Genomic DNA, 11,383 nt, shown 5'->3' on the forward strand with positions numbered 1-11,383 from the left:
ATTGTTTATAACAATGTATTAAAACCGGCCGTTGCCACATAAGTTTCTATGTGTATTATTGGCAGAATAGTTATCCAAAAAAAATTAAATACTTCCCAAAGTTACTATTCTACGCAGACGAAGTCGTGGGCAAAAGCTATTCGTTATATTATAATAAAGTGAAAGCAGTAGTATGGAATATAATTAATTAACAAACCGGATGATGAAGCCCCCTTCAGCTTAAAATATTTACAAAATATTGTCTGCAGGTTTCAAAGTGTCGTCTAAATTTGAAATTGTTTTGTCATCAGCTAGCGGAAATTAACTCACAAATAATACTTGCGACATTATATTTATGTATTATTGCAAGTATTCATTTTGATATTTATTTATTCATGGTTAAATGTGGATAAAAGCATAGTCGCGTACACGTAATACCTACACAGCCTCAGAGTGAGATCAATAACCAGAACAAAAGTTATGATGAAAATTGATAATCTTTAAATTGTTTCTGTTAAAGTTGCGCTGTGTGCAGGCAGATGAGTGTGTTTCTGGACTTAGCTAAGTAAGTAGATATATTAAAAACATTCCTTTATTTTAATCGAACATTTTACAATATTGTCAACTTTTTTAAAAAACTGGATACCTAAGTGTTTCCATACAAATATTTTTTATTAATCTTTGTAATACGTATACTTACTATAATTACCTTCTCTCTGCTCGGTTCTGACCTTTAAGCGAGCAATAGGGATGAAGCACCACCAATGAACTTATTACGCTCTTTTATAAGAGAGGATTCTCTACGGCAATAGTAGATTATTGTCGTGGCCTGGAAGTAGGCAACTGCTGGCTGAGTATGAGTATTAAACGGACGAGCTTGCGAGTCCGTTTAACTAATACGAAGCCAGCAGTTGCTATTCCAGCCGAGACTAATATAAAGCTTTTCTCAAAAATGGTGAATAATTCTGAAACAGAATTAACTTTTTCTCAAAATATATTATAACTTTTAATTTTATTCCAATATTTTTTCTTATGCTTTCCCGCCTTTTTTTTCATTAAATAAAACTGCAGGTGTATTTACCGAAAACGCCACAAGCTGTTTCAAACCCAATAAAAAAGCCTGGAGTTCCAACAAAATATCTGGTACCGGTCATTAGACTTGGCTGTATACGACTTGTGCCAACATTTCTATGGCCTTTTTAAATTAAAAAAAAATGTGACTGATTGCAGGCGCGCTAATTTATTACTGTCGAGCTAGCGCGCCTGCGATCTTTTTAACTTTTTAATTTTTCGCTGACCATAAACTATGGACTTCACCTTCTGATATGTAAAGAATAATGACAACTTTTACGGTAATTTTTGAGAAATAGCTATTTACTTATTTGGCAATCAATTTACTGTTTATTTACTTTGATTTATAACCACAAAATAAAATGTTAAATTATTTGTTTTAAGATTATTGCGTCATTCTTGTTTAAGTATTTATTTATTACGAATATCTAGCGGATACCTATCTCAGAAACTATTTTTTAAATGATGTAGATTAAGTGGGGGTTTTCGGGGCAAACAATCGATCTAGGTTTTTTCATATCTGTTAAAACCCGTATTATCGATTTTTAGCTCGAGTGAAACTCGGTCGCCCAGGTATTTTATTCTTAGCTTCATACAGCTGCGTTTCATACAGTTGCGTTGGATGTATGATGTGTTTTTTTCATTAACCAATAGAAACGCTTCATTACCGAGCATGGAGCGAGGTGAGGTAAATGAAGCATTTCTATTCGCTAGGTGCGAAGTAGGTACTAGGTGGGGGTAATGAAATCTATCACAGCGCTCATAGTGGCCAAAAGTAGAAATAATGTAGGCGATGTCATCTGTCATATCTGTCATTAACAAAGCAATTTATTTATACTTCTAATTTTAGAAATAGATGTTTGTCTTATGATGCAAGCTTGAATTTATTGAACACTGTTCCTGTTTTGTCACTCGCGCGATCTCCTTCCCGCGGCCGTGTTTGCTGTATGCGTACGATGCGAGCGTTGTCGAAACAGTAAAGACATCTTGATCGTTGTACCTACATTTTACGCCGTAGCAAATTCAAGAAAAAAAATGTTGTGGTATAAATATTTTCATTTCTTAGCAAAAAAAAAATTTATTACAAGCTTTTTTACTTATCTTGCCCTGTTAGTACCTACCTATGTTAGTTGAGTAAGTCAACAAGTAATATCGAATCTTTTTAGTTTATCTTTTGTGAAATATTTTTTTTAACGAGTTCTTTCTTAGTGGCCATTACCCATCCACATATTTAAAAAATCAAAACGTCATTCTCGTCATATCCGACCTGCAGCGATGCTGTGGCGTTTTTTCATACTTCAAAAAAATTAAAGCATTTGGTGCATATATGTATAGTGCATTTAAGAAAAAAAAACATCTCATAAAAGTCATGAATGAAGCATTCTCATTGGTAAATTTAATTTCACATGCAGCAGACGATTAGTTTTGATTGGTCTAATTACCTACCGTTTCAGCACGCCGGGAATGAAATTCTGCAATATATTCTAAAAAGTCGTATCGTACTATGAATTACATAATATTGATACGACCTGTTACTGTAATTTGATACATTGTTGTCGTGTTTTGCGAGCCGTAAATAAGTCAGCTGTTAAATTTACATATATAGGCAGTTTTGTGGACCTACCGGATTTAGGTTATCTTAGTTAGGATACAAGAACAATTACAAATACAAATACAAAAATTAAAAATTATATAATTATGTTTACTATTATTTAAAGAAACCATTAAAATAGCTTTACCTTTTTGTTTTACAGTAAATGTACAACTAAACATGAAGTAAACAAACACTGACGTAACCAAAATGAAACACACTTTTTTAATAAATTTTACTTAAGTATCTCATTTAATTTAAATGACCAAAATTATTCACAACCCTTTGTCCACCCAAAACACGGTACAGTACTACGATTATTTCCACTTTGACACTCGGAATGTCTGGGTTTGAATCGTAAAGGTAAATTGCAAACAAATTACGACAAAATACTATTCGTTTTGTTTTTTTAACAATCAAGCTGTCTAATATACAAAGCCGGAGTAGACGTTGTCGCGGCCATGGCCAAATCTTGATTTCAATCATTGTAGAATCACCGAGTGTCAAAGTGGAGATAATCGTACTGTAATGTTGTATTATAAATTAATACGTAATAGATTTGATTTTTGCATGATTTTTGTCATAATGTTGCGATGGAATTTCAAAATGTCAGAGCCTCAGACCTAACCTAAGATGAAGGATATTTCTTTTAGGAGACAACAAAGTTGCAGACACTATAGGTAGCGCTGATGTCGTGTATCCTCGCGCATTATTGATGGAAACGCAGTTTAATTGTTAATCCCTCACAACAACAAACTTACCGGATTGACATAGCTTAGGTATATCTATATTATTATGTATTTAAACGGATCCATTGATTGAAATTCATAGACAGGAAACTATTCTGGCAAACTCGGTTCTAATCTATACTTTTAGGGATATAAAGTGGTGATCGACAAGTTTGTGTGTGGAGGGAAAAACGTACAGTATTTTATAGCAGTGGTTCATTTCGTAATCAATCACGTTTTTAGAACGACAGCTATATTCAAAGAAATCAATTTGTTTTCTCATTTTACACGTAAGACGTAACCAATAAATTTAATTAAGCCAACTAGAATAACACGGTTCCAGTTATCCGATAATTGTTCCAAACCTCCAAAAAGGTTTCAGTAGAGTACCTAATGGTTTTTTTCGAGTATAAACGCAAAGAGCTTCAGCGGGCAGCTGCTACCGTCTCCATACCGATAGCCGACACTTCGACGCTTTAAATTAATAGGTATTCTACTAACGCGTGTGTGTGTGCGTGCGTGCGTGCGGCCGCGCGCGCGCGTGTGTGTGTGTGTGTGTGTGTGTGTGTGTGTGTGTGTGTGTGTGTGCTAGATAGATATAAAGATTATAACGTCGATGGACAGTGACGAAGTCTTAGTAATAGAGTCACGGGACGTTTGTACCCATTAGGTACAGAACCCTAAAAACAGTACTACATATTTTCTACAGCCGTGTAACGCTGCATGAACAATCAAACTAACATTCAGCGGTCGGTTTATTCCTGTGATTATCTTAGGCCAAATTTACCCATCGCAACGCCGTGAAATTAATGACTATAACGAGCACTAGGTCGATCGGGCGCCGCAAAGATCTTTCTAGCACCACTAAACTGAGCTTTACTGTGCTGGTTTATTTTGTTTCAGATTTTCAGTTAATCGCAGCAAGTGATTGGTGTGTGCTGGCTTTAAGGCCGGCCAACAAGACGGGTTCGACGCTGTCGGCGGCCGGGGACCGCAATGACCTGCTGTCTCTCTATCAAGGGTGTTTGGACAGGCATCAAAATTTTGTTTATCAGCCGGGTAAAGCTAATTCCTACGTAGAAATGTGCACGTTGCAGAAAGTTTCCAAAAAATTTTTTTTTTGTTCAATTGGATGGCAAACAGCAAGTGGGTACGCCTGATGGTAAGAGATCACCACCGCCCATAAACATCTGCAACACCAGGTATTGCAGGTGCGTTGCCAACCTAGAGGCCTAAGATGGATACCTCAAGTGCCAGTAATTTCACCGGATGCCTTACTCTCCACGCCGAAACACAACCATGCAAGCACCGCAGGATTAGCGAGCAAGATGGTGGTAGCAATCCGGGCTGACCTTGCACAAGGTCCTACCACCTGCAAAAACCCACCCTGCACCTGCAAGTTGGAAAAGTTCTCTGAAATTACTGGAAATTTTCACAAGAAATATAGGACATTTAAATTTAAGAAACAGAAAGTTTCAATCCCCATACAAAATTGTGAGAAGTTTCTGAAATTTTCCTGTATAAATAATTCCGCAATATTAGAAAGTTTTCCATGGCACATCAGTATCCTACGTATTTATCACTTAGATCATCATACATTTAATTTATCGTATGTTTTAAGTACCCAAATACTCACACTACTTTATTTGTGCACACATAACTTACCAATTGTAAGCTATTTCTGTTTCTTAAAGCATAATTGAGACTATTTTTATGAATCACCTCTTACTCTACAAAAATCATGCCAATCTCACATATTGTCCCGAATTTTCTAAAAAAAACTAGTCCTAGTAAAAACTAACAAATTAAAGTTGCTATAGAACCAGACGAACAATTAATGCTTAACAATTAAATTAATTCATTAGGGTTCATTTAAACTTTAAGAGAAAGAGAAATTGGTACCTATTAAGGTCACTCAACCGTAATACAAAGCGAGTAATAAACGTCTTGAGCCGTTTTCATCGCAATATTACCCTCGCTTTAGAGCTACAGATCTGTCGCAACCACAAAGTCGCAACTAACAAAACTAACACAATTGACAATAATTAAGCTATCTTATCCACTATTTTAGTCAATAAGTTGGAAATATTTGTATTGTATTTATTACAAATAGTAATAATATATTTAAAAAAAACTTTACAATGGTAAAATACTACAGGTTGGAAAGGGGATCCAGTACCTGAACGACTTTATGGTAATAAAAAAAACCATAGAACTCGCCCTTAGTTAAATTGGCGTGGACTGGAAAGGGTTCCGTAGATACTTTCTTTCTTTTTATCTAAAAACATATATTTAAGAAACCCACAAAAAGCCTTCATTTGACATGTCACACAAATAATAGTTAACGATTTTATTTTTAATTTCACCCCAAAAAAAAGTCACCCCTACTTATTCATTTATTTACGTTTTTGGATCACCAACTTATATTGTACACCAATTTTCTAGTCAATCGGGTCGGTAGTTACGAAGCAAATTGGTTATGACTTATGGCATACGGGCAAGCAGACAGACACGCGAGTAATCCTATATTATCTATTTCTTTTTTATTGGTTTTCCTGTGCTATCAACGGATTCACAAATTAATAAATAATTCTTTGGCCTATACGTTAGGAAAAAGTCTCTATACCGAGGCACGTGGACTGGGGATTGGCCTGGTAGTCCGCAGTTGGTCATCATTTCCTCAACCAACTCTTGATCCAGCGCCTTAAGAGCACAAAGGTCTTTAAGATAGTCTTTCCATTCTTTTTGGCTTAACTCGGTTTTACTGTAAAAGGTTAAATAATGCAAGTATCAATTCTGACGTCGAAATCCTATATAATACCAAGGAGTAACAATGTATATGGCCAAAGAGTATAGACGAGCATACTGCCCAGTATCTTAAATGGATTTCCAAGTAAACTACATATAAAAACTGGAAAATGTACCTGGTAATCAGATAAGATGAGTCCTTAAGCGATTTTTATTTAATGTCTAACCATTTAGTAGTTTAAATCTTTAATACCTAAATTAAGATTAGAAGTTAAGCAATGTAATTTGAATATTATTAATTTTCAGAGAAATAAACAGTTTCAATTTTTAAAATTTTATTTTTTTTAGATGCGAAAGGTGCACGTCTAATATTTTGTTAAACTCGAGAAAATAAATGTTGAAAGTTTTTTTGTTTTGCTTTAAATAAAGTAAATAAACAAAATAAATAAAGTAAAATAGTCTTGCAACGTAGGTAGTAAAGGCATAACTAAAAATGTGCCTTTTCATTTGAACATTTTAGACAAGTTAAAACAATGTTAGGAAAAATAGGCATATTTTCTGTTATTTATGATTTTTCCTTTTAATATTCAACATCATTTTACATTAAAAATTAAGCACATTAAGCCTACATACGTAGGCCCTTTATTTTTAATATATCACTGAACTGAACCTTTTTAACGATGTTTTTAAACGTTTATTTCTTTTATTAAGTAATAAGTATGTAATTTACATAATAAATGATTTAAACAATAAAAACTTAATAATAATAATTAAAAACTAATATAAATCTTAAAAAGGCCCCTGTGCCATGGTTGCAAGAATGCTATAAACCTTTTTAACTGGGTAAGCATATTAACCATAGCCAAATTAATATTTAGACGACCAGATGGCCTAGTGGTTAGAGAACCTGACTACTTGTATGAAAAATACGAATGTTTGTTCTCGGGTCTTGGGTGTTTAATATGTATTTAAGTATTTATCTATCTATATAATTATATTTATCCGTTGCTTAGTACCCATAACACAAGCTTTGCTAAGCTTACTTTGGGACTAGGTCAATTGGTGTGAATTGTCCCGTGATATTTATTATTTATATTTAATATGCCTCTTTGCTTTAATGAATCTAATAGTAAATCTGAATATCGTCACTACTTTAAAAAAATGTCGTATCTAAAATCAATATGTCAACAAAATTGAACCTTGATGTATAATGTCTATAAAGTTCACTCAGAAAAATATCTATTTTGAGCTACGAGTTTTTTTTAAAAGCAGTGACAATATTTCAGGCATTTGTGACATTTGGGCTAACGGTATCTCCAAGAAATACTGTACAAAAAATCAGGCAGATGCGCCTGTTTTTCCTGATTCTGATTATGTATTTACTCAATTTCATAAAAAATTATAGTTGTGCCCCTTTTCGTTACGACGGCAGGAAGGAAAAAAGATTAGTATTTTAAATCGAACACTGAAACTACTTAACCTTAATCTCCACATGTTTGGTTTATGTTTCGAGATCTAGAAACACAGCTCTCTACCCACAATCTAGAGAATAATTTTATTGAAGAAAAAATCGATTTAGCTAAGTATCAGCTTAGTTCGGAATGGCTGAACCATTTTTTTATAAACCGTTATTCGTTGGCTTTGGTTGTTTAGATATCTACAAATAAATGATATTAAGAACTAAGAGATTCGTGGCAGAGCTTTTCAGAGCGTGCTTTGTTTGTTTTATAAAGGACATTAAAGTATTAACTCGAACGCCACAAACTGAACGAAACACTCAGGATTTCGTCAAGTAAGTACCTACCAATAAAAGTTCACTTACCTGAACTTCCACCACGTGACTCCCGTATCAGTCATGGTGACCTTTCTATCGTCTATGATCTTGCTTTGCCTCATCCAATAGTCCGAGCAATAGAGCGTGATGGTGTCTCTGGGACGTTGTCTGTCCAACATCTTAGCAAACTCTAGAAACTGCGAGTCGAGGTTTGCTACTGGTTCCTCTTCTTCATCTACTACTTCATTCTTTTTCATAGTAGGTGTCAGCATCATAATTGACTCAACTTGAGACCTTAAAAACATTACCTTCAATAAAGTGCTACGTTACCTACTTTGAAAAGTACGTCTTCTCGAGAAAAAGTTTTGCTCAAGTTCAGTCTATAATTAAATGCGTGGATGTAAGTCCGGTGACGGATCGAGTGACTCTTCATAATGTACTCGGTCGATCCTTCATCATGAAAATATTAGCCTTGACCTCATAAAGATACCCCGAGCACTTTATGAAAATGCAAGCTTTAATGATTATGATCAAACCGTCGGTTTCGAGCTTCAGGATGTCAAAATACTTGTAATAATGTGACATTTAACTGGTACCTACTTTAAATAATTATGGATTAGCGATATTTTTTAAAATCTTAACTGAGTACTTTAGCTTGATGAATTCGTTATTACTTATTCAAACTTATCGGTCCTGGAAAATTCTACCACAAAAAAGATTATACGAGTCAAAAAACGAGCAATTCACTGATATTGTGATGTTTCAATGTTAAATCATAGGTTCATAGATTTGATATTGCAAAACGTCAGTGCGAATAGCATTTTTTAAAGTAACATAACTAATCTTCTTTCGGAAGTTCAATGAATTTAACATAATATGTACCTAGGTACAGTCAAGTGCAAAAATAAGTATCCATTCGAACCACTCAAAAATATTATGTTACTACGGCCTTATTGCGATGGAATAAGAGTCTGTGGTACATATTTTTGAAACTTTGAATACGTACATATTTTTACACTTGACTGTACCTAATGATTTTTTTTTTCGGAAACAGTTAAGTTAAACAATAGTTATTTGTGCAACAAGAAAGCAAAGTTGATCTGGTTACCTAAGCAACTTTTTAGTTAACTATAGCGGTTTGAAAGTTACCTAGTCATCACGAACAATTAAATAAAAAGTTAAAAAAATATGTTTTATATTCAGAGTCAGAGTAAGTACTATATTAATATATAAAATATAAAGAAAAATACAATAAAAGACAACTTAAACCTAAATAAATGTTCTCAATTATATCAAAATTAATCAAATAATAATAAATAACAGTAAAAAAAACAATTATAAGTACAATAAAAAAAACACAAAATATCAAAAACCAAGACGGAAAAAAATAATAATAAATAAAATAATAAAATAAAATAAAAACTGTTTTATATTGTTTTCAGATTATTTAATTCAATGGTAAGTCATACTTTGCGTAATGATTAGATTAAAATCTTAGTAAATTTTAAAAAAACGTGCCAACTTGCCAAGACGTTTTTTTTCCGTGGACCCTTCATATTATGCGTAAAATAGGTACAGTCAACTAAAAAGAGATGTATCCATGGTAATTATCCTAAATGATGTAACTTTTCGCATGCCATAATTATTTACCCTTGGTCGTGACATTTCTAGTAGCAGCAAACCTTACATTATCATCGACTCGTTTAAAGTGTTACAATTATTGTATCCCGCCAAGTTTCCTCCGAATGTACACTAACAAGCCTCTTTTACTATCTACCGATATATTATGACAAATGTAAGCAAACGTTCAATGTTCCAAAAAAGTGTAACCAACACACTAAATAGATATTATTTATCTAATAACCTGAGACAGATGTATGCAATGACAAGTGCGTACTGTTTTCGTGACGCGTCAGTTTTTTTTTTTTAAGTTTAGCGACATTTGTTTTATTAACTACCGCGAGCATCAATTAAATTCAAATAGTACTAATTCAAGCTAAAACGGCTGGACAGATTTAGCTAAAGTTTGCGAAAGCTGGTGATTGGAATAATACATAGGCTACTTTTTATCACAGTATTCCCACGAGATCTCGATAAAATCTCTAAATCTCAACAGAACTGGTAGGTTCAGAGCCATGAAATTTTGCACAGTTTTTTTGCAACGTTAATGAAATCTACAATTATTTTTAGGAATTCTCGTGGGAGTTAAATAAAATCTCGGAAGTTCAATTCTTCTGCTGGATCTAATGGTTCACGCGTGCGTAGGCGTGGGCAAACACTAGTATAACTATAATGAAGAAGAAAATTTAAGTGTTTGAACATCGAATCGGCTTGCTTGAATTCAGGGAGATACTACAAAATTCGAAAATCTAAGTTCGTATCGTACCGTCCCTTTCACTCTCGTATAAGCGTCAACAGGACGGCAAGAAACGAAGTTTGAATTTTGCACTTCGTAATATAAGGTCCTGTTCTAAATTTAATAATATTGGTTACATTGTTTTGGAACATTAAATGTTTGCTTATATTTGTCATAATATATCGGTAGATAGTAAAAGAGGTTTGTTAGTGTACATTCGGAGGAAGCGTAGCGGAATACATAATTGTTGCACTTTAAACGAGTCGATGATAATGTAAGGTTTTGCTGCTACTAGAAATGTCACCGACCAAGGGTAATTAATTATGGCATGCGAAAAGTTAAATCATTTTGTTAGGTTAAGATGGATATATCTCTTAGTAGTTGACTGTACATAGACAGGTGAAGCTATACTCTGTATTTACGGCAGGCGTAAAAGTGTACTATGGGTAAACTTTCGCATGTAAATCTAATCAATGTCATGTCATTCTAAAACATGATGCAACAAGTTTTACTGTCTTGAGTGACCACTAACAGCCCGTTCCTTGAAAATTTGTACTAAGAGCAAATGATGAAAAAGTGCTTCGGACAAAATATAATATACCTTCTTCAGTGATCGTTTTTTCGCCTGCCGTAGAAACGAAGTGTAAAAGATAACGGTTTTTAATAAATGAAAAAAACAAGTAAAAACATTACCACTCCTTGCAGTTGGGTAAATAGTACATTGTGTCTTAAGGGCGGTAAATAAGGAATTACGAACGAGAGTCTGTTAGAAGCCCGAAGTCGAACACTGAGGGCTTTAATGAGGCGATGTTCGTAATTCTAGTACCGCCCGTGCGACATACAATGTTTTTCATTTGCGAGTAAAATTTTATATTCGTAAAAGAAAAAATATAATTCTTCTAAATATTGGCGATACCTAAGGCTGCGCTCTTGGCAGTGCCGCCCTCCGCCTCCTCCATGTGGTCCTGCAGCAGCGCGCGCATGGCGCAGCAGCTTCAGTACGGGCACTGTTCATTTACCGACCTTGGGCTTCATGACGACAAAATTAGTACGGGCAATGACTCACTTACCAACCACGGGTTTCATGACAAGCATATTAAGGTCGAGGGTTTTATTTGGGGGGTTGCAACCAAGGT

The 11,383-nt window shown here is 34.2% G+C and overlaps 2 protein-coding genes across 2 annotated transcripts in view; one reads left to right on the plus strand and one right to left on the minus strand.

Moving 5' to 3' along the window:
- Positions 1-1,723: 1,723 nt before the first annotated feature.
- Positions 1,724-11,383, plus strand: part of LOC141445485 (PDF receptor-like) — a 79,923-nt gene continuing 70,263 nt past the window's right edge. Inside the window, exons 1-2 of the mRNA XM_074111353.1 lie at positions 1,724-1,733; positions 4,273-4,428. Coding sequence (XP_073967454.1) covers positions 1,724-1,733; positions 4,273-4,428 — 166 coding nt within the window. The remainder of the gene's footprint in view (positions 1,734-4,272; positions 4,429-11,383) is intronic.
- On the minus strand, positions 5,577-8,634 carry LOC141432841 (tubulin polymerization-promoting protein homolog). Its single transcript, XM_074094640.1, has 3 exons — positions 8,492-8,634; positions 7,940-8,185; positions 5,577-6,133 (listed from the first exon to the last, which is right to left on the minus strand). Exons 2-3 carry the CDS (start codon positions 8,164-8,166, stop codon positions 5,902-5,904), a joined length of 459 nt encoding a protein of 152 aa, XP_073950741.1. The 5' UTR covers positions 8,167-8,185; positions 8,492-8,634; the 3' UTR covers positions 5,577-5,901.

The sequence above is a fragment of the Choristoneura fumiferana genome, chromosome Z, assembly GCF_025370935.1.
Source record: "Choristoneura fumiferana chromosome Z, NRCan_CFum_1, whole genome shotgun sequence".
Classification (NCBI taxonomy): Eukaryota; Metazoa; Arthropoda; class Insecta; order Lepidoptera; family Tortricidae; genus Choristoneura; species Choristoneura fumiferana.

Coding starts and splice junctions, on each gene's coding strand:
- LOC141432841 (XM_074094640.1), bottom strand. CDS start 8,166: ATGATGCTGACACCTACTATGAAAAAGAATGAAGTAGTAGATGAAGAA. Junction 6,134..7,939: donor GTCACGTGGTGGAAGTTCAG/GTAAGTGAACTT, acceptor AACCTTTTACAG/TAAAACCGAGTTAAGCCAAA.